We start from the raw sequence: 22,781 nt of genomic DNA on the forward strand, positions 1-22,781 counted from the left end.
TTATGTGGGCTTTGGGGGATTTAAAAAGGACTGGGAGGGGATTGGGGAGATTTAGGGGAGTTGGGAGATGTGGGGAGTTAGGGATTTTTGGGGATTTTTGGGGATTTTTGGGGAGATTTTTGGGGGTTTTGGGGGATTGGGGGAGTTTGGCATGATTTGGGGGATTTTGGGGCATTTGGGGTGATTGAAAGGAATTTGGGGAAGTTTGGGGGAGTTTGGGGTGATTGAAAGGGATTTGGGGATTTTGGGGGATTTGGGGTTTTTTGGGGGATTTGGAAGATTTGGGGGGATTTGGGGGATTTTGGGGGGATTGGGGGGATTTGGGATTTTGGGAGATTTGGGGATTTTTAGGGGGGATTTGGGGGTTTTTGGGATTTTGGGGAATTTTGGATTTGGGGGTTTTGAGGGATTTGGGGGAATTTTGGGGAGGATTTTGGGTCCATGGGGAATTTGAGGAGGAATTTTGGGGGCATTAGGGGAAGATTTGGGAATATTTGGGGGAATTTTGGGGTGACTTGGGGAAATTTTAGGGGATTTGGGGGTTTTGGGGAGTTTGGGGGCATTGAAAGGGATTTGGGGGGTTTGGGGAGTTTGGGGAGGATTTGAGGGATTTGGGGAGGGATTTGGAGGGATTTTGGGGAGAGTTTGGGGTGTTTTGGGAGGAGTTTGGGGGTTTGGGGGTGATTTGGGGTGATTGGGAGATTTGGAAGAGGTTTGGGAGGTTTTGGGGGAGTTTGGGGGGAGTTTGGGAAATTGAAAGGGATTTGGGGGATTTTGGGGTTTTGGGGGAGGGTTTGGGGGATTGAAAGGGATTTGGGTAGAATATGGGGGATTTTGGGGGATTTTGGGGCAATTGAGGGAGTTTGGGGGGAATTTGGGGGATTTTGAGGAGGATTTGGGGGATTTTGGGGAGGATTTGGGGGATTTTGGGGAGGATTTGGGGCTGTTTTGAGATATTTTGTGGTATTTTGGGTTATTTTGGGGAGGATTTTGGGGGATTTAGGATCTCACCAGCCTCTCGTCGCTCGCCAGCCTGGGAAGCTCCAGGGGGAGATGCTGTCGCTCTGTCAGAGCACCCTGAGGGGATTTTGGGGTCCTGAATTCCCCTAAATCCACCCCAAATCCACCCCAAATCCACCCCAAATCCATCCCCAAATTTACCCCAAAACTCCTTTCAAATTCTCTCCCAAATCCACCCCGAAACTCCCACAAATTCACCCCAAATCCACCCCAAATTCACCCAAAATCCACCCCAAATGTCCCCCAAATCCACCTGAAAAATCCCCCAAATCCACCCCAAATTCACCCCAAATCTCCCCCAAATCCACCCCAAATTACAGCCAAATCCACCCCAAATATCCCCAAATCCACCCTAAATTTACCCCAAAACTCCCCCAAATCCCACCCCAAATCCACCCAAAATCCACCCCAAAACTCCCCCAAATCCACCCTAAATTTACCCCAAATTCCACCCCAAAAATCCCCCAAATCTACCCCCAAATCCACCCTAAATTTACCCCAAAACTCCCTCCGAATTCACCCCAAATCCACCCAAAAACTCCCCCAAGAATCCCCCAAATTCCACCCCAAATTCCACCCCAAATCTACCCCAAAAATCCCCAAATATTCCCAAAAATCCCCAAAAACCAAAAAAATCCCAAAAATCCCCCCAAAAATAAAAAAAATCCAAAAAAATCCCCCAAAACTCCCCCAAACTCCCCAAACTCCCAAAAAACCCAAAATCATCACCTTTTTCTCCAGAATAGCCTATTGAGCATCAGCAGCCACCCAAATCACCCCAAACCAATCCAAATCATCCCCAAAAATAAAAAAAATCCCCAAAATTCACAAAAACCCCAAAAACCAAAACCCCCCAAAAATAAAAATAAATTCCCAAAAATCCCCCAAAAATCCAAAAAAATCCCCAAAAATACCCCCAAAAAATAAAAAAAAATCCCCAAAACCCCCCAAAAATAAAAAAAAAATCCCCAAAAAATCCCCAAAAATGCTCAAAAAACACCCAAAAAATCCCCAAAAATCTTCAAATAATCCCCAAAAATCCCCAACATTCCCCCAAACCTCACCTTTTTCTCCAGAATAGCATATCCAGCGTCAGCAGCTGCTGCCCAAATCACCCCAAACTCCCCAAATCATCCCCAAATCCCCAAAATCCTCCAAAAACAAAAAAAAATCCCCCAAAAACAAACAAACAAAAAAAAAATCCGCCAAAAATCCCTAAAATCCCCAAAATCTCCCCAAAAAAATTCTAAAATTGCCCATATAAATAAAAAAAAAATCCCCCAAAAATCAGAAAAAAATCCCCAAAACTGCCCCAAAAAACCCCAAAAATTCCCAAAAAAATTCCCAAAAAATCCCGAAAAAAATCCCAAAAATTGCCCATAAAATCCAAAAAAAATCCCCCAAAACCCCCCAAAAATCCTCAAAAAATCCCAAATAATTCCCAGAAAACCAAAAAACCCCAAAAAATCCTCAAAAAGTAAAAAAAAATCCCCAAAAAATCCAATAAAATAAAAAAAAATCTAAAAAAATCCCCCCAAAAAAAAAAAATCCCCAAAAAATCCAATAAAATCCCAAAAAAATCCCAAAAAGTCCCCAAAAAATCCAAAAAAACTGCCTAAAAACCGCCAAAAAAATCCCCAAAAATCCCCAAAAAATCCCAAAAAATCCCCAAAATTCCCCCAAACCCCACCTTTTTCTCCAGAATAGCATATCCAGCGTCAGCAGCTGCTGCCCAAATCACCCCAGACTCCCCAAATCATCCCCAAATCCCCAAAATCCCCCAAAATAAAAAAAAATCCCAAAAAATCCCCCAAGAAACAAAAATCCCCAAAAATCCCCAAAAGTCCAAAAAAATCCAAAAAAAGTCCCCCAAAAATCCCAAAAAATAAAAATCCCAAAATCCCCAAAAATTCTCAAAAACCCCAAAAAACTCCCAAAAAATCCCCAAAAAATCAAAAAAAATCCCCAAAAAATCAAAAAAAATCCAAAAAAAATCCAATAAAATCCCAAAAAAATCCCAAAAAATCCCCAAAAAATCCCCAAAACTGCCCCAAAACTACCCAAAAATTCCCAAAAAATCCCCAAAATCCCCCAAAATCTCACCTTTTTCTCCAGAATAGCATATCCAGCGTCAGCAGCTGCTGCCCAAATCACCCCAAACCAACTCAAATCATCCCCAAATCCCCAAAATCCCCCAAAATAAAAAAAAAAAATCCCAAAAAATCCCCCCAAAAACCAAAAAAATTTTAAAAATCCCCCAAAATCCCCAAAAATAAAACCCCCAAAAAAGCCCCAAAATCCCCAAAAATCAAAAAAATGCATAAAAAAATCCCCCAAAAATTCCCCCAAAAATAAAAATACATCCCAAAAAATCCCCAAAAAAATCCCCAAAAAAATCCCAAAAATTGCCCATAAAATCCCAAAAAAATGCCCCAAAGATCCCCCAAAAATTCCCAAAAAATCCCCAATAATTCCCAGAAAACCAAAAAATCCCCAAAAAAATCCCCAAAAATCCCCAAAAACCCCAAAAAACTCCCAAAAAAATCCCCAAAAAATAAAAAAAAAATCCCCAAAAAATCCAATAAAATCCCAAAAAATCCCCAAAACCCCCCAAAAACTGCCTAAAAAAACCAAAAAAATTCCCAGAAAACCAAAAAATCCCCAAAACCCCCCAAAAACTGCCTAAAAAAACCAAAAAAATTCCCAGAAAACCAAAAAATCCCCCAAAAAATCCTCAAAAATCCCCAAAAATCCAAAAAAAATCCCAAAAAATCCCCAAAAACTCCCAAAAAATCCCCAAAAAATCCAAAAATCCCCAAATCCCCCCAAACCCCACCTTTTTCCCCAGAATAGCATATCCAGCGTCAGCAGCTGCTGCCCAAATCACCCCAAACTCCCCAAATCATCCCCAAATCCCCAAAATCCCCCAAAACAAAACAAAAAAATCCCCAAAAATCCCCCAAAAAACAAAAAAATAAAAAAAAAATCCCCCAAAAATCCCTAAAAAAATCCCCTCAAAATGCCCAAAAAATAAAAAAAAAACCGAAAAAGTGCCCCAAAAATCCCCAAAAAAATCCCCAAAAATGCCAAAATCCCCAAAAAATGCCCAAAAAACCCAAAAAAATCCCAAAAATTCCCCAAAAATGCCCAAAAAATGCCAAATAATTCCCAAAAAATCAAAAAAAAATCAAAAAATCCCCCAAAAATGCCTAAAAAATCCCCAAAAATCCCCAAAAATCCAAAAAAAAATCGCAAAAAATCCCAAATTCCCCCAAACCCCACCTTTTTCTCCAGGATGGCATATCCAGCCTCAGCAGCTGCTGCCCAAATCACCCCAAACTCCCCAAATCATCCCCAAATCCCCAAAATCCCCCAAAATAAAAAAAAAAAATCCCAAAAAATCCCCAAAAAACAAAAAAATTTTAAAAATCCCCCAAAAATCCCCAAAAAAATCCCCAAGAAATCCCCAAAAATCAAAAAAAATGCCCAAAAAGTGCCCCAAAAATCCCCAAAAAATCCCAAAAAATCCCAAAAAAATTCCCCAAAAAATCCCCAAAAATGCCCCAAAAAATCCCAAAAATTCCCAAAAAAATTCCGAAAAAAATCCCCCAAAATCCCCAAAAAATCCCAAGAAATCCCCAAAAATCCCCCAAAAACTCCCAAAAAATCCCCAATAATTCCCAGAAAACCAAAAAATCCCCCAAAAAATCCAATAAAATCAAAAACAATCTCAAAAAATCCCAAAAAAATCCCCAAAAAATCCAATTAAAAAAAAAAAATCTCAAAAAATCCCCCAAAATCCCTAAAAAAGCCAAAAAAACTGCCTAAAAACCGCCAAAAAAATTCCCAAAAAATCCCAAAAAATTCCCAAATTTCTCCAAAAATCCCCAAAATCCCCCAAAATCTCACCTTTTTCTCCAGAATAGCATATCCAGCGTCAGCAGCTGCTGCTTCCCTCCTGTCATCATCGCGAGGAGCAGGAGGAGGTCCTGAGGAGCTTCTGCTCTCCCTCTGCTTGTTCAGGCTGCGAGCCCAGCGCTCCATGTCCTTGGCAATCTGTCCAAAAATGTCCCAAAAATATCCTGAAAATGTCCTGAAAATATCCTGAAAATGTCCTGAAAATGTCCTGAAAATGTCCTGAAAATATCCTGAAAATGTCCTGAAAATGTCCTGAAAATAACCTGAAAATGTCCTGAAAATATCCTGAAAATGTCCTGAAAATATCCTGAAAATGTCCTGAAAATATCCTGAAAATGTCCTGAAAATATCCTGAAAGTATCCCAAAAATATCCTGAAAATGTCCTGAAAGTATCCTGAAAATATCCTGAAAAATATCCTGAAAATATCCTGAAAATATCCTGAAAATATCCCAAAAAATATCCCAAAAATATCCTGAAAATGTCCTGAAAATATCCTGAAAATGTCCTGAAAATGTCCTGAAAATATCCTGAAAAATATCCTGAAAATATCCTGAAAATATCCCAAAAAATATCCCAAAAAATATCCTGAAAATATCCTGAAAATATCCTGAAAATATCCCAAAAAATATCCCAAAAAATATCCTGAAAATATCCTGAAAATGTCCTAAAATATCCCAAAAATATCCCAAAAAATATCCCAGAAAATATCCTGAAAATATCCTGAAAATGTCCTGAAAATATCCTGAAAGTATCCTGTAAATGTCCTGAAAATATCCTGAAAATATCCTGAAAATATCCTGAAAATGTCCTGAAAATATCCTGAAAATATCCCAAAATATCCCAAAAAATATCCTGAAAATGTCCTGAAAATATCCTGAAAATATCCTGAAAGTATCCCGAAAATATCCTGAAAATATCCCAAAAAATATCCCAAAAAATATCCTGAAAATATCCCAAAAAATATCCTGAAAATATCCTGAAAATATCCCAAAAAATATCCTGAAAATATCCTGAAAATCTCCTGAAAATATCCTGAAAATATCCCAAAAAAAATCCTGAAAATATCCTGAAAATATCCCAAAAAATATCCTGAAAATATCCCAAAATATCCCAAAATATCCCAAAAAAATATCCTGAAAATATCCTGAAAATATCCTGAAAATATCCTGAAAATATCCCAAAAAATATCCCAAAAAATGTCCTGAAAATATCCCAAAAAATATCCTCAAAATATCCTGAAAATATCCTAAAAATATCCTGAAAATATCTCAAAAATATCCTGAAAATATCCCGAAAATATCCCAAAAAATATCCTGAAAATATCCTGAAAATATCCTGAAAATATCCTGAAAATATCCCAAAATAGCCCAGAAAATATCCTGAAAATATCCTGAAAATATCCTGAAAATATCCTGAAAATATCCCAAAATAGCCCAGAAAATATCCTGAAAATATCTCAAAAATATCCTGAAAATATCCCGAAAATATCCCAAAAAATATCCTGAAAATATCCTGAAAATATCCTGAAAATACCCCAAAAAATATCCTGAAAATATCCTGAAAATATCCCAAAAAATATCCTGAAAATATCCTGAAAATATCCCAAAAAATATCCTGAAAATATCCCAAAAAATATCCTGAAAATATCCTGAAAATATCCTGAAAATATCCAAAAAATATCCCAAAAAATATCCTGGAAATATCCCAAAATATCCCAAAATATCCCAAAAAATATCCTGAAAATATCCAAAAAATCCCAAAATATCCCAAAAAATATCCTGAAAATATCCTGAAAATATCCCAAAAAATATCCTGAAAATATCCTGAAAATATCCTGAAAAAATCCCAAAAATATCCTGAAAATATCCCAAAAAATATCTTGAAAAATATCCTGAAAATATCCTGAAAATATCCTGAAAATATCCCAAAAAAAATCCCAAAAAATATCCCAAAAAATATCCTGAAAATATCCTGAAAATATCCTGAAAATATCCAAAAAATATCCCAAAAAATATCCTGAAAATATCCCAAAATATCCCAAAAAATGTCCTGAAAATATCCTGAAAATATCCTGAAAATATCCCAAAAAATATCCTTAAAATATCCTGAAAATGTCCTGAAAAAATCCCAAAAAATATCCTGAAAATATCCTGAAAATATCCTGAAAGTATCCTGAAAATATCCTGAAAATATCCTGAAAATATCCTGAAAATATCCCAAAAAATATCCCAAAAATATCCTGAAAATATCCTGAAAATATCCCAAAAAATATCCTGAAAATATCCTGAAAATATCCCAAAATATCCCAAAAAATATCCTGAAAATATCCCAAAAAATATCCCAAAAAATATTCTGAAAATGTCCTGAAAATATCCTGAAAATATCCTGAAAATATCCCAAAATAGCCAAAAAAAATCCTGAAAATATCCCAAAAAATATCCTGAAAATATCCTGAAAATATCCTGAAAATATCCCAAAAAATATCCCAAAATATCCCAAAAATTGAGAAGAAAATCCCAAAAGGTGAGAAGGAAATCCCAAAAACTGACATTTCCCACCTCCCCCTCCCCAAATTTCAGGATTTTTCCCCCCAAAACCCTCATTTTTGGCGATTTTTCCCCCAAAACCCCTCATTTTCCACCTCTTCCATCCCAAATTTTGGGATTTTCCCCCCAAAACTCCTCATTTTCAGGTCATTTTTTGGGATTCCCTCCCCCAAACCCCTCATTTTTGGTATTTCCCCCCCAAATTTTTGGGATTTCCTCTCCAAACCCCTCATTTTTGGGGATTTTTCCCCCCAAATTTCGGGATTTTTCCTCCCCAAACCCCACATTTTTTGGATTTCCCCCCCAAACCCCTAATTTCCCACCTCCCCCTCCCCAAATTTTAGGATTTTTACTCCCCAAACTCCTCATTTTTGAGGATTTTCCCCCCAAATTTTTGGGATTTCCTCCCCACACCCCTCGTTTTTGGCCTCCCTCTCCCCAAATTTTTGGGATTTCTCTCCCCAAACCCCTCATTTTTAGGGTTTTCCCCCGAAATTTCAGGATTTTCCCCCCAAATTTCACAATTTCCTCCCCAAACCCCTCATTTTTAGGGTTTTCCCCCCCAAATTTTTGAGATTTTCTCCCCCCAAACCCCTCATTTTTGGCAATTTTTCCCCCAAATTTAGGGATTTTTCCTCCCCAAACCCCTAATTTTTGGGGATTTCCTCCCCCAGACTTCTCATTTTCCACCTCCCCCTCCCCAAATTTTAGGATTTTTACTCCCCAAACCCCTCATTTTTGAGGATTTTTCCCCGAAATTTTCGGGATTTCCTCCCCACACCCCTCATTTTTGGTCTTCTTCTCCCCAAATTTTTGGGATTTCTCTCCCCAAACCCCTCATTTTTAGGGTTTTCCCCCGAAATTTCAGGATTTTCCACCCAAATTTCAGGATTTCCTCCCCAAACCTCCATTTTTGAGGCTTTTTCCCCCAAATCTCACAATTTCCTCCCCAAACCCCTCATTTTTAGGGTTTTTCCCCAAATTTTTGAGATTTTCTCCCCCCAAACCCCTCATTTTTGGGGATTTTCCCCCCAAATTTCGGGATTTTTCCTCCCCAAACCCCACATTTTTGGGGATTTCCTCCCCCAGACTTCTCATTTTCCACCTCCCCCTCCCCAAATTTTTGGGATTTCCTCCCCAAACCCCTAATTTTTGAGGTTTTCCCCCAAATTTCAGGCTTTATCCTCCCTAAACCTCTCATTTTTAGGGTTTTCCCCCCAGTTTCCCCCCAAATTTTGGGATTTCCCCCCCCCAACCTCCTCCTTTTTGGGGTTTTACCCCCAAATTTTTGGAGTTTTCCCCCAAACACCTCATTTTTGGTGATTTTTCCCCCCAAATTTAGGGATTTTTCCTCCCCAAACCCCTAATTTTTGGGATTTTCCCCCAAATTTCAGGCTTTTTCCTCCCTAAACCTCTCATTTTTAGGGTTTTCCCCCCAATTTCCCCCCAAATTTTGGGATTTTTCCCCAAACCCCTCATTTTCCACCTCCCCCCCAAATTTTCAGGATTTTCCCCCAAACCCCACATTTTTGAGGTTTTTCCCCAAAATTCAGAATTTTGCCCTCAAACCCCTATTTTTAGCGTTTCCCCCAATTTCCCCCAAATTTCAGGATTTTTTCCCCCAAACCCCTAATTTTCAGCATTTCCCCCAAATTTTGGGGATTTTCTCCCAAATTTCGCAATTTTCCCCCAAACCCCTCATTTTGAGGTTTTTCCACAAATTTTTGGGATTTTCTCCCCAAAATTCAGAATTTTCCCCCCAAACCCCTATTTTAGCGTTTTCCCCCAATTTGCCCCCAAATTTCAGGATTTTTCTCCCCCAAACCCCTCATTTTTGCCATTCCCCCAAATTTTTTCCCCCAAATTTTGGGGATTTCCCAAATTTCAGGATTTTCCCCCAAACCCCTAATTTCCCACCTCCTCCTCCCCACATTTCAGGATTTTTTCCCCCAAACCCCCTAATTTTCAGCATTTCCCCCCCAATTTCGCAATTTTCCCCCAAAACCCTAATTTTTTGCCATTTCCCCCAATTTTTGGGATTTCCTCCCCAAATTTCAGAATTTCCCCCCTCAAACCCCTCATTTTCACAATTTTCCCCCAAATTTTCAAGATTTCCTCCCCAAACCTCCATTTTTGAGGTTTCCCCCCAAATTTTTGATTTCCGCTAACCCCCTCATTTTTTGCAATTTGCCCCCAAATTTTTGGGATTTCCTCCCCAAACTCCCCATTTTTTAGGGTTTTCCCCCAAATTTCACGATTTCCCCACCAAACCCCCATTTTTGAGGATTTTTCCCCCAAATTTTCAGGATTTCCACCCCAGATTTCAGGATTTCCCCCCAAACCCCTTATTTTCAGGGTTTTCCCCCAAATTTTTGACATTTTCTCCCCAAACCCCTCCTTTTTAGGGTTTTCTCCCCAAATATTCAGGATTTTCCCCCAACCCCTTAATTTTTGGGTTTTCCCCCAAAACCCCTCATTTTGCATCATTTTTGGCTTTTCTCCCCCAAACCCCTCATTTCCCACCTCCCCCTCCCCAAATTTCAGGGTTTTCCCCCAAATTTCAGGATTTTCCCCCCAAATTTCACCGTTTTCCCCCCAAACACCTCATTTTGGGTTTTTTCCCCCAAACACCTCATTTTGGGATTTTCCCCCAAATTCACCGTTTTTCCCCCAAACCCCTCATTTTGGGGTTTTTCCCCCAAATTTTCAGGATTTCCCCCAAATTTCTCATTTCCACCTCCCCCTCCCCAAATTTCAGGGTTTTCCCCAAATTTTTGGATTTTCCCCCCAAACCCCTCATTTTTCACCATTTCCCCCAAATTTTGGGATTTCCACCCCAAATTTCAGGATTTCCCCCCAAACCCCCATTTTTGAGGTTCTTTCCCCCAAAATTCAGAATTTTCCCCCCAAACCCTAATTTTCAGCATTTCCCCAAATTTTGCAGATTTCCCCCAAATATCGCAATTTTTCCCCCAAACCCCTCATTTTGAGGTTTCCTAAATTTTGGGATTTTCCCCCAAAATTCAGAATTTCGCCCCCAAACCCCTATTTTTAGCATTTTCCCCCAATTTCCCCCAAATTTCAGGATTTTCCCCCAAACCCCACATTTTTGGGATTCTCCCCCAAATCCCTAATTTTCAGCATTTTCCCCCCAAATTTTGGGATTTTCCCCCAACCCCTCATTTTCCACCTCCTCCTCCCCAAATTTTGGGGATTTTCCCCCCTCCTTTTTGGGGCTTTTCCCCCAAATTTTTGGAATTTTTCCCCCAAACTCCTCATTTTTGCGGTTTTCCCACCAAATTTTTGGGATTTCCCCCTCAAATTTCAGGATTTCCCTCCTCAAACCCCTAATTTTTAGCGTTTCCCCCAATTTCCCCCAAATTTCAGGATTTTTCCCCCCCAAACCCCCTAATTTTTTTGCCATTTCCCCCCAAATTTCACAGTTTTTCCCCCCAAACCCCTCATTTTTGGCCATTTTCCCCCCAAATTTTCAGGATTTCCCCCCAAATTTCTCATTTTCCACCTCCCACTCCCCAAATTTCAGGGTTTTCCCCCAAATTTCACAGTTTTTCCCCAAACACCTCATTTTTGGGGTTTTCTCCCAAACCTCTCATTTTTGGGTTTTTTCCCCCAAACCCCTCATTTTGGGATTTTCCAAATTTCAGTTTTTCCCCCCAAAACCCCTCATTTTTCACCATTTCCCCCCCAAATTTCCAGGATTTCCTCCCCACCTGCTGCGCCGTCTTGGTTTTGTGTTTCTCCTTCTTGTCCTTGGGCTCCTTGGGGGTCCCTGGGGCTCCTGGGGGTCCTGGGGGAGGCTCAGCAGGAGGAGCAGCCAGGTAAGTTCTCCTCTCCCCATCCCAGTACAGGTATTGGCCTGAGGAGGCGTCGTAGTAGTACTGGGGAGGGGAGGTGGGGAGGAAAATTGGGGGGAAAAAATGAAAAAAAAATGAGATTAAATTGGGGTTGGATTGAGGTTTTTACATGGAGAATTTTTTTGTTTGAAGTTGGCGTTTAAAGGGTTAAAATCGGAAAGATTTTGGGGGAAAAAATCCCAAAAAATGAGATTAAATTGGTATTGGAATGAGGTTTTTACATGGAGAATTTTTTTTGTTTGAAATTGGCATCTATAGGGTTAATATCAAAATGGTTTTGGGGGGAAAAAACCCCAAAAAATGAGATTAAATTGGGGTTGGATTGAGGTTTTTTAGCCTGAAAATAACTCAGTTTGAAATCGGCATTTAAAGGGTTAAAATCAGAAAGATTTTTGGGGGAAAAATCCCAAAAAAATGAGATGAAATTGGTGCTGAATTGGGGTTTTTGCATTGAGAATCTGTTGGGTTTAATCGGTAGCTAAAGGGTTAAAATCGGAAAGATTTTTGGGGGAAAAAATCCCAAAAAATGAGATTAAATTGGGGTTGAATTCCAATTGTTAATACTGAAAATAGCTCCGTTTGAAATCGGCATTTAAAGGGTTAAAATCGGAAAGATTTTGGGGGAAAAAAATCCCAAAAAAATGAGATTAAATTGGGGTTGAATTGGGATTTTTACACTGAGAATCTCTCAGTTTGAAATTGGTGTTTAAAGAGTTAAAATCCAAATATTTTGGGGTGAAATTTGGGGGAAAAAAACCAAAAAATGAGATTAAATTGGGGTTGAAATGAGGTTTTTACATCGAGAATCTCTCAGTTTGAAGTTGGTGTTTAAAGGGTTAAAATGGAAAAGATTTTTGGGGTGAAATTTGAGTTCTGAACCCCAAAATTTCCAGATAAAAACCTCCAAAAAAATGAGATTAAATTGGGGTTGAATTGGGATTTTTACCCTGAAAATATCTCCGTTTGAAATCGGCTTCTAAAGGGTTAAAGTCGGAAAGATTTTGGGGCAGAATTTGGGTTTTGAATGTCAAAATTTCACTCTGAACCCCAAAATTTCAAGATAAAAACCCCAAAAAATGAGATTAAATTGGGGTTGAATTGAGGTTTTTAGCCTGAAAATAGCTCAGTTTGAAATTGGTGTTTAAAGGGTTAAAATCGGAAAGATTTTGGGGGAAAAAAACCCCAAAAAAATGAGATTAAATTGGGGTTGAATTGGGATTTTTACATTGAGAATCTCTCAGTTTGAAATTGGCTTTTAAAGGGTTAAAATCCAAATATTTTGGGGTGAAATTTGGGGGAAAAAAACCCAAAAAATGAGATTAAATTGGTGCTGAAATGGGATTTTTACATTGAGAATCTCTCAGTTTTAAGTTGGTGTTTAAAGGGTTAAAATCCCAAAAAATCTGGGGGAAAATTTGGATTTTTTTAACCTAAAATTTCTCTCTGAATCCCAAAATTTCCAGATAAAAACCCCCAAAAAATGAGATTAAATTGGGGTTGAAATGAGGTTTTTAGCCTGAAAATAGCTCAGTTTGAAATCGGTGTTTAAAGGGTTAAAATCGAAACGGTTTTGGGGTGAAATTTGGGGGAAAAAAAAACCCAAAAAAAAAATTTTAATTGGTGTTGAATTGGAATTTTTAGTCTAAAAATTTCTCGGTTTGCAATCGGCGTTTAAAGGGTTAAAATCGCAAAGATTTTGGGGGAAAATTTGGATTTTTTTTTAACCTAAAATTTCTCTCTGAATCCCAAAATTTTCGGCTAAAATTCCCCAAAAAATAAAACCCCAAATTTGCCCTAAATGAGATTTTTCACCCTGAAAATATTTTATTTTGAAATTGACATTTAAAGGGTTAAAATGGAAAAGATTTTGGGGTGAAATTTGAGTTCTGAACCCCAAAATTTCCAGATAAAAAACCCCAAAAAAAACCACTTTCTTCACCCAAAATGTCACTTTTTTCACTCAAAAATTTCACTTTTTTCACTCAAAACTTCATTTTTTCCCCACAAAATTTCTCTTTTTCCCCCAAAATATCACTTTTTTCACCCCAATTTTTTCCCCCGGGAGGGAGGATCCCGAAAATTCCCCAAAACCCCCAAAAATCCCTCAAAATCCCCAAAATTCAAAAAAATCCCCCCAAAATTCCCCAAAAAATCCCCAAAATTCCCCAAAAATCCCCAAAATCGCCAAACACACCCAAATTCCCCAAAAATCCCAAAAATCCCCAAAAATTCCCAAAAACTCCCCAAAAATTCCCCAATCCTCAAAAATCCCCAAAATCCCCAAAATCACCAAAGCCCCAAGTTCACCAAAACATCAAGTTTAAAATCCCAAGGCCCTAAAAGCCCAAAAATCAAAAAGAGTTCCCAAAGATCTCAAGACCCCCAAAGATCAAAGATCCCCAAAAAATCCCAAAGTCTAAAATCTAGGTAAAATCCTCAAAAACCCAAAATCCCAAAAAATTTCAAAATCATAATCCTAAAATCTCCAAGTCCCCCAAAAGATCATCCAAAATCAAGGTTTCCAAAGTCCCCAAGTCTCAGTCCCCAAAAGCCCCCAAAATCTAAAGTCCAAATTCCAAAAATAAAAGACCGAATCCTAAAATCCCAAAAATTCCCCAAAAAACCCCAAAATCAGCAAAATCCCCAAAATTTCAAAAATCCCCAAATTCACAAAATCTAGGTGCTAAAATAAGAAAAACCCCAAAATCACCAAAAAACCCCCAAATTCACAAATAAAAAAAAGAATCCTCAAAATCCAAAAAAGATCCAAAATTCCTAAAGCCAAAAAGTCTCCCAAAAAATCCCCAGATCCCCAAAATCCACAGATTACGAAGATCCGAGGATTCCTAAGAGCCCAAAAAGTCCCAAAGATTCCCCAAAATCCCCAACAAGTTCCAAAATCCCCAAAATTCCCCTAAAAACCCAAAAAAATCCCCAAAAATCCCCAAAATTCCCCCCAAATCCCCAAAATTCCAAAAAAAATCCCCAAAATTCCCAAAAATTCCCAAAATTCCCCCAAAAACCTGGGAATGAGGATCATAGTAGAGTCCAGTGAGAGGATCATAGTAATAACCGGAAGTTTCGTCGTATTGGTAAGTGGAAACATCTGGAACAGCTGGAGGGAAATTTGGGAATTTTTGGGGTTTTTTGGGAAGTTTTTTGGGGTTTTTGGGATGTTTGGGGTGAAAGGGAATTTGGGGTTTTGGGATTTTGGGGTTTGGAAGTTGAAATAAATGAGGAATTAAAGAGAAATTCACCCAAAATTGCTCAAAAATTCACCCAAAATGGCTCAAAAATCAGCCAAAATTACCCCAAAATTCACCCAAATCCCCCCAAAATTCCCCCAAATCTCCCAAAATTCCCCCAAATCCCCTCCAAATCCCCCAAAATTCCAAACTGAAAAAAGCAAAATCCTTAATGTCCCCAAAAGAGTCTCAAATGCCCCCAAATCCCCCAAATCCTCCCCAAAAATCCAAAATCCCAAAATCCCCAAAACTCCCCCAAATCCCCAAATTTCCCAAAATTCCCCAAATCCTCCAAATCCCCCAAAATTCTACCCAAATCCCCAAAACTTACACAAATCCCCCAAATCCCCCAAAATTCTTTAAAATCCCCAAAACATTCCCCAAACTTCCCAAAATCCTCATCCCCAAAATTCAAAACCCAAAAAATCCCCCAAAATCCCCTAATGTCCCCAAATCCCCCAAAAATCCCCAAAAATCCCCAAAATCTCCCCCAAAGTCTCCAAATCCCAAATTCCCCCAAATCTCCCAAAACTCCCCAACTAAATCCCCAAAATTTCCCCCAAATCCCCCAAATCTCCCCAAAAGCCTCAGATCCCCAAAACTTCCCCAAATCTCCCCAATCCACCCCAAAATTCCCCAAACTCCCCAAAAACTCCCCAAATTCCCCAAAATCCCCCCAAAATCCTCAAATCCCCAAAATCCCCAAATCTCCCCCAAAATTTCCCCAAAATCCCCAAATCTCCCCCAAAAAAGTCCCCAAATCCCCCAAAATCCCCAAATCTCCTCAAATTTCCCCACAATCCTCAAACCCCCCAAAATCCCCAAAATTCCTCAATTCACCAATCTCCCCAATCACCAAAATCCCCCAAGCATCTAACTCCCCATCCAAATCCTCCCAAAACTCCCCAAAATTCCCCAAAATCCCCCAAAACTCACCTAAGATCACAGATCTCCTAAAGCTCCCCCAAAATCCCCCAAATCCCCAAATTCTCCCAAAAATCCCCAAAATCTCCCAAAATCCCCAAATCTTCCCCAATCCACCCAAATCCCCCAAATCCCCCCAAAATCCCCCAAATCCCCCAAAATCTCCCAAACTCCCAAATCTCCCCAAATTCCCCCAAAATCCCCTCAAAATCCCCCAAATTTCCCCCAAAACTCCCCCAAATCCCCTCCAAACCCTCCCAAATCCTCCCAAAATCCCCCAAATCACCCAAATCCCCCAGTTCTCCCAAAGCTCTGAGTAATCCCAAAATTCACCCCAAATCTTCCCCCTCACAAATCCAATTACCCCAAAGATCCCTAAGTCCTCAAATGCTCCCCAAATCCCCTAAAATCCCCCAAAATCATCCCCCCAAATCACCCCAAAAATCCCCAAATCCCCCAGAATTCTCCCAAATCCTCAAATTCACCCCAAATCCCCAAATCCCCAAAATTCTCCCAAAACTCCCCCAAATCCCCCAAATTCCCCAAATCTTCCCCAGATCACCCCAAATCCTCCAAAATCCTCAAAATCCCCAAAATCCCAAATCTAATCACCAAAATCCCCCAAATCATCCCCCAAAAATCTGATCCCCAAAATCCCAAATTCTCCCAAACTCCAAATCTCCCAAAATTCCCCAAATCTTCCCAGATCCACTCCAAAATCCTCCCAAAATCATCCCCAAAATCCCCCCAAAAAATCCCAAAATCTCCCAAAATCCCCCAAATCCCCAATCCACCCTAAAACTCTAAATCCCAAAAAATCCCAAAATCCCCCAAAAATCCCCCAAATTCCCCACCCCACTCACGGTAGGTCCCATAGGGTTCCCCACTCTGGGGCACAGCCTGGGGAGCAGCAGCTGGAGCAGAGTTTGGGGTCTCAGCCTTGAGGGGTCCTGAGTAGCTCTGGGGGGCAAAAAAACCCCAAAATTATCCCAAAATCCACCCTGGGATAAATTATTGGGGTCGGCAGACCTCAAAACCTGAATTTTTTGGGGTTTTCCACCCCAAAAATCAAAAAAAATCCTCAAAAATTCTCCTGTTTTGGGGTTTTCTAAACCAAAAATCCCATAAAATTCCCCTAAATTCTCCTGTTTTGGGGTTTTCCACACCAAAAATCCCCCAAAATCCTCCTGTTTTGGGGTTTTCTACCCCAAAAATCCTACAAAATCCCACTAAATCCTGCTGGTTTGGGGTTTTCCACCCCAAAAATCCTCAAAAATCCCCCAAAATCCTCCTGTTTTGGAGTTTTCCACCCCAAAAATCCCACAAAATCTTCCTATTTTGGGGTTTTCTACACCAAAAATCCCATAAAATTCCCCCAAGTCCTCCTATTTTGGGGTTTTCCACGCCCCAAATCACCCCAAAATCCCAATTTTTGGGGTTTCTCTCTCCCTTTTTACCATTTCTCCCCAATTTTTGGGTTTTCGCCTTCATTTCTCTCCAATTTTTGGGATTTTCTCCTCCCTTTTTCCCTAATTTTTGGGATTTCCCCTCCATTTTTGCCCAATTTTTGGGATTTTCCCCTCCCATTTTACCATTTCTCCCCAATTTTTAGGATTTCCTTCTCCCATTTTACCATTTTTCCCCAATTTTTGGGGTTTTCCCCTCCCTCTTCCCCCAATTTTGGGGTTTCTCCCTCCATCTCTCCCCAATTTTCAGGGTTTCCCCTTCCAATTTTCCCCAATTTTTGGGATTTCTCCTCCAATTTTCCCCAATTTTTGGGATTCCCCCTCCATTTCTCCCCAATTTATGGAGTTTCTCCCTCATTTCTCCCCAATTTTTGGGGATTTTCCCCTCCATTTTTCCCATTTCCTCCCCAGTTTGTGGGATTTTTCCCCAATTTTTGGGATTTTCCCCTCCCATTTTACCATTTCACCCCAATTTTTAGGATTTCCTCCTCCCTTTTTACCATTTTTCCCCAATTTTTGGGTATTTTCCCCTCCATTTTCCCCAGTTGTTGGGATTTTCTCCTCCATTTTTCCCCAATTTTTGGGATTTTCCTCTCCTTTTTCCCCATTTCCTCCCCAATTTTTGGGATTTTTCCCCAATTTTTGGGGATTTTCCCCTCCCTTTTTCCCCATTTTTCCCCAATTTTTGGGATTTTTCCCCAATTTTGGGGATTTTCCTCTCCCTTTTTCCCATTTCCTCCCCAATTTTTGGGATTTTTCCCCAATTTTTTGGGATTTTCCCCTCCATTTTTCCCCAATTTTTGGGGATTTTCCCCTCCCTTTTTCCCATTTCCTCTCCAATTTTGGGGATTTTTCCCCAATTTTTGGGGATTTTCCCCTCCCTTTTTCCCATTTCCTCCCCAATTTTTGGGATTTTTCCCCAATTTTGGGGATTTTCCCCTCCCTTTTCCCCATTTCCTCCCCAATTTTTGGGATTTTTCCCCAATTTTTGGGGATTTTCCCCTCCATTTTTCCCATTTCCTCCCCAGTTTTTGGGATTTTTCCCCAATTTTTGGGATTTTCCCCTCCCTTTTTACCATTTTCCCCAATTTTTGGGATTTTTCCCCTCCCATTTTACCATTTCTCCCCAATTTTTAGGATTTCCTCCTCCCTTTTTACCATTTTTCCCCAATTTTTGGGATTTTCCTCTCCTTTTTTCCCATTTCCTCCCCAATTTTTGGGATTTTTCCCCAATTTTTGGGGATTTTCCCCTCCATTTTTCCCATTTCCTCCCCAGTTTTTGGGATTTTTCCCCAATTTTTGGGATTTTCCCCTCCCATTTTACCATTTCACCCCAACTTTTAGGATTTCCTCCTCCCTTTTTACCATTTTTCCCCAATTTTGGGGTATTTTCCCCTCCATTTTCCCCAGTTGTTGGGATTTTCTCCTCCATTTTTCCCCAATTTTTGGGATTTCTCCCCAATTTTGGGGATTTTCCCCTCCCTTTTCCCCATTTCCTCCCCAATTTTTGGGATTTTTCCCCAATTTTTGTGATTTTCCCCTCCCTCTCTCCCCAGTTTCCGGGGTTTCGGGGGTCTCACCTGCCCGGGGGGTCCCGGCGGTGTCCCCGCGGGGGTCTCGGCGCTGGGGGAGGGGTAAGGGGCGTTCCCGGGGGGGCCGCGGGGGAAGGGCGCCCCCCCCGCCCCTCCCCCACCCGCCCCGCCCTCCTGCGCTGAGTCCTCCGGGCCTGCAGGGGGCGCCAAGCGAGCAAGGGTGACGTCAGGAAAAGGGGGCGGGGCTACATCTGGGGGCACCTGGGGGGGGCTGAGAACAGCTGGGAACACCTGGGAACACCTGGGAACAGCTGGGAGGGAACTGGGAATACCTGGGGACACCTGGGAATATCTGTGGGGAAAAAGGTCACACCTGGGAACACCTTGGGGGGGAGCTGAGAACACCTGGGAACATCTGGGGAGGGCTGGGAGGGACAAAAGTCACACCTGGGAACACCTGAGGGATCCTGGGAATACCTGGGAACAGCTGGGGGGGAACTGGGAATACCTGGGAACACCTGGGGACACCTGGGGGGGAAAAGGTCACACCTGGGAACACCTGGGAGCATCTTGGAGGGGCTGAGAACACCTGGAAACCCCTGGGAACATCTGGGAACATCTGGGAGGGAAAGAGGTCACACCTGGGAACACCTGAGGGATCCTGGGAACACCTGGGAACAGCTGGGAACATCTGGGAACACCTGGGGGGATAGGGAGTCACACCTGGAGGGACACTGGGAACACCTGGAGGGGAACTGGGAACACCTGGGAGGGGAAAAGGTCACACCTGGGAACACCTGAGAGATCCTGGGAACACCTGGGAACACCTGGGGACACCTGGGGACACCTGGGAACAGCTGGGGGGAAAAAGGTCACACCTGGGAACACCTGAGGGATCCTGGGAACACCTGCGAACATCTGGGAACAGCTAGGGGGACAGGAAGTCACACCTGGAAGGACACTGGGAACACCTGAGGGATCGTGGGAACACCTGGGAACAGCTGGAGGGATAGGGAGTCACACCTGGGAGGGACTGGGAACACCTGGGAACACCTGGAGGGGAACTGGGAATACCTGGGACGGGAAAAGGTCACACCTGGGAACACCTGAGAGATCCTGGGAACATCTGGGAACATCTGGGAACAGCTGGAGGGACACGGAGTCACACCTGGGAGGACACTGGGAACACCTGAGGGATCGTGGGAACACCTGGGAACACCTGGGAACATCTGGGAACATCTGGGGGGAACTGGGAACACCTGGGAGCACCTTGGGGGGATCCTGGGAACAGTTGGGAACATCTGGGAACATCTGGGGGGGAACTGGGAATACCTGGGAACATCTGGGAACAGCTGGGGGGGAAAGAGGTCACACCTGGGAGCACCTGGGAGCACCTTGGGGGGGAGCTGGGAACACCTGGGAACAGCTGGGAACACCTGGGGGGAAAGGAAGTCACACCTGGAAGGACACTGGGAACACCTGGAGAGAGCAGAGGTCACACCTGGGAACACCTGAGGGATCCTGGGAACAGCTGGGGGACCCTGCGAACATCTGGGAACACCTGGAGGGGCACTGGGAACACCTGGGAACAGCTGGGGGGAGAGGAGTCACACCTGGGAACAGCTTGGAACACCTGGGAACACCTGGAGACACCTGGGGGGGGACAGGGAGCACATCTGGGAACACCTGGGGGGACACTGGGGAACACCTGGGGACACCTGGAGGGCAGAGGCCACACCTGGGAACATCTGGGAACACCTGAGGGGATCCTGGGAACACCTGAGGGGATACTGGGAACAGCTGGGAACACCTGGAGGGATACTGGGAACACCTGGGAACACCTGCTGGGGACAGAAGCCACACCTGGGCACACCTGGGGGACACTGAGGAACACCTGGGAGGGACAGATGTCACACCTGGGAACACCTGGAAGGGACAATAGTCCCACCTGGCCACACCTGGATTTGGCGCCAGCACTCACCGGGGGCGGGGCCATCCGGCTTGGAGGGGGCGGGGCCTGTCAGGGCGGGGCCGGTGGGCGTGGCCGAGGCGCCCTTCAGGTAGGCGGAGCCGTAGAGGGAGGGGGCGGGGCCAGCGGCGAAGGGCTCCTCCGATTGGTAGAAGCCGCCGAAGTCGCCGCTTGGCTCCTCCCCTCCCGACCACGTGGTGTCGGCGCCGGGGGCGGCCTGGGGGCGGGGCTAGGTGAGGCCACGCCCACCGGGGTGAAGCCACGCTCACCGGGGTGAAGCCACGCCCACCGGGCTTAAGCCACGCCCATCGGGTTTAAGCCACGCCCTCGGCATGCAAACCACGCCCATTACCCATAGGCCACGCCCACTCTAGCAGACCACACCCCCCTTTTTTAAAGCTCCCGTTCCCGTTGGCTCCTCCCAGTTTGGGGCCACGCCCATCAAAAGCTCCACCCCGATTGTTAAGCCCCTCCCACTCCCTGACCACACCCTAAAGGCTCCACCCACTCCCTGACCACACCCAAGGCCACACCCTGATTCCCAACCCCCTCCCACTCCCTGACCACACCCAAATTTCCAAGCCCCTCCCACCCCCAACCATACCCAAAGCCACACCCTCGAGGCTCCACCCACTTCCTGACCACACCCCATTTTCCAAGCCCCGCCCACTTCCTGACCCCACCCACCTGGTCCCAAGCCCCTCCCTGACCACACCCACCCTGATTTTAAGCCCCTCCCACCCCCTGACCACACCCCAAGCCACACCCTCGAGGCTCCACCCACTTCCTGACCACACCCCATTTCCCAAGCCCCACCCGCAATGACCACACCCAAAGCCACACCTTGATTCCCAAGCCCCTCCCACTCCATCACCACACCCCAAGGCCCCACCCACTTCCTGACCACACCCAAAGCCACACCCCAAAGCCCCTCCCACCCCTGACCACACCCACCCATATTCCCAAGCCCCTCCCATTGTGACCACACCCAAAGCCACACCCCGATTTCCAAGCCCCTCCCACCCCATGACCACACCCTCGAGGCTCCACCCACATCCTGACCACACCCCAAACCACACCCTGCTTCCTAAGCCGCGCCTACTCCCTGACCACACCCACCTGGTCACCAAGCCCCTCCCACTCCATCACCACACCCCAAAGCCCCACCCACTTCCTGACCACACCCTGATTTCCAAGCCCCTCCCACCCCGACCACACCCACCTTGGTTTTAAGCCCCTCCCACCCCCCCCCACCCCAAGGCCCCACCCACTTCCTGACCACACCCAAAGCCACGCCCTGATTCCTAAGCCGCGCCTACTCCCTGACCACACCCACCTTGGTTTTAGGCCCCTCCCACCCCATGACCACACCCTCGAGGCCCCACCCACTTCCTGACCACACCCAAAGCCACACCCACCTGGCCCCCAAGCCCCTCCCACCCCTGACCACACCCCCATTTCCAAGCCCTTCCCTGCACTCACCAGGCCCCTCCCACTTCCTGACCACACCCCCATTTCCAATCCCCTCCCACCCTGACCACGCCCACCCAGGCCCCTCCCACCCTGACCACACCCATTTCCGAGCCCCTCCCACCCTGACCACACCCCAATTTCCAATCCCCTCCCAGCCTGACCACGCCCACCCCGGCCCCGCCCACCTGTGACAGCGCCCACTGGGCGGCGGCGATGGCGGTGGAGGCGACGGAGGCGGCGCTGGCGCGGGGAGGCCCCTCCCCCGGCCCCGCCCCCTGCCCGTCCCTGGGGGCGGAGCTTCCGGTCAGGGGCGGGGCCAAGGCGGCTCTGGGGGGAGGGGTCAGTGGGCGGGGCGGAAGGCTATTGGAGGGTTGGGTGGGGAGGGGGCGGGGCTTGGGGTGGTGGGCGGGGCTTGTGGGAAAGGGGAGGGGCTTAGGGGGAATGGGTGGGGCTGAAGGGGTGGGGCAGGGCCTGTGCCAGGTGTGGCCAGGTGTGATGCCCGTGCCCAGGTGAGCTCAGGTGTGCCCAGGTGATGCCCACCCCATGCCCAGGTGTGCCCAGGTGTGATTCCCATGCCCAGGTGTGATGCCCGTGCCCAGGTGTGATTCCAGCTGTGATTCCTGTGCCCAGGTGATGCCCACCCCATGCCCAGCTGTGCTCCCAGGTGTGCCCAAGTGTGATTCCCATGCCCAGGTGTGATTCCAGTGCCCAGGTGTGCCCAGGTGTGGTGCCCACCCCATGCCCAGGTGTGGTGCCAGGTGTGACTCCCATGCCCAGGTGTGCCCCGGTGTGATGCCCAGGTGTGCCCAGG

General features: G+C 44.4%; 1 protein-coding gene across 1 annotated transcript in view; it reads right to left on the minus strand.

The window, feature by feature from the left end:
* Window positions 1–22,781, minus strand: part of LOC146422475 (RNA-binding protein 10-like) — a 37,854-nt gene that overhangs the window by 11,834 nt on the left and 3,239 nt on the right. The window contains exons 4-11 of the mRNA XM_085046197.1: window positions 22,156–22,297; window positions 20,510–20,726; window positions 18,577–18,722; window positions 16,394–16,490; window positions 14,385–14,476; window positions 11,218–11,385; window positions 4,930–5,076; window positions 1,012–1,077 (exon numbers count right to left, since the gene is read on the minus strand). Coding sequence (XP_084902323.1) covers window positions 1,012–1,077; window positions 4,930–5,076; window positions 11,218–11,385; window positions 14,385–14,476; window positions 16,394–16,490; window positions 18,577–18,722; window positions 20,510–20,726; window positions 22,156–22,297 — 1,075 coding nt within the window. The remainder of the gene's footprint in view (window positions 1–1,011; window positions 1,078–4,929; window positions 5,077–11,217; window positions 11,386–14,384; window positions 14,477–16,393; window positions 16,491–18,576; window positions 18,723–20,509; window positions 20,727–22,155; window positions 22,298–22,781) is intronic.

The sequence above is a fragment of the Lichenostomus cassidix genome, unplaced genomic scaffold, assembly GCF_008360975.1.
Source record: "Lichenostomus cassidix isolate B80296 unplaced genomic scaffold, HeHo_3.0 HiC_scaffold_40, whole genome shotgun sequence".
Lineage (NCBI taxonomy): Eukaryota > Metazoa > Chordata > Aves > Passeriformes > Meliphagidae > Lichenostomus > Lichenostomus cassidix.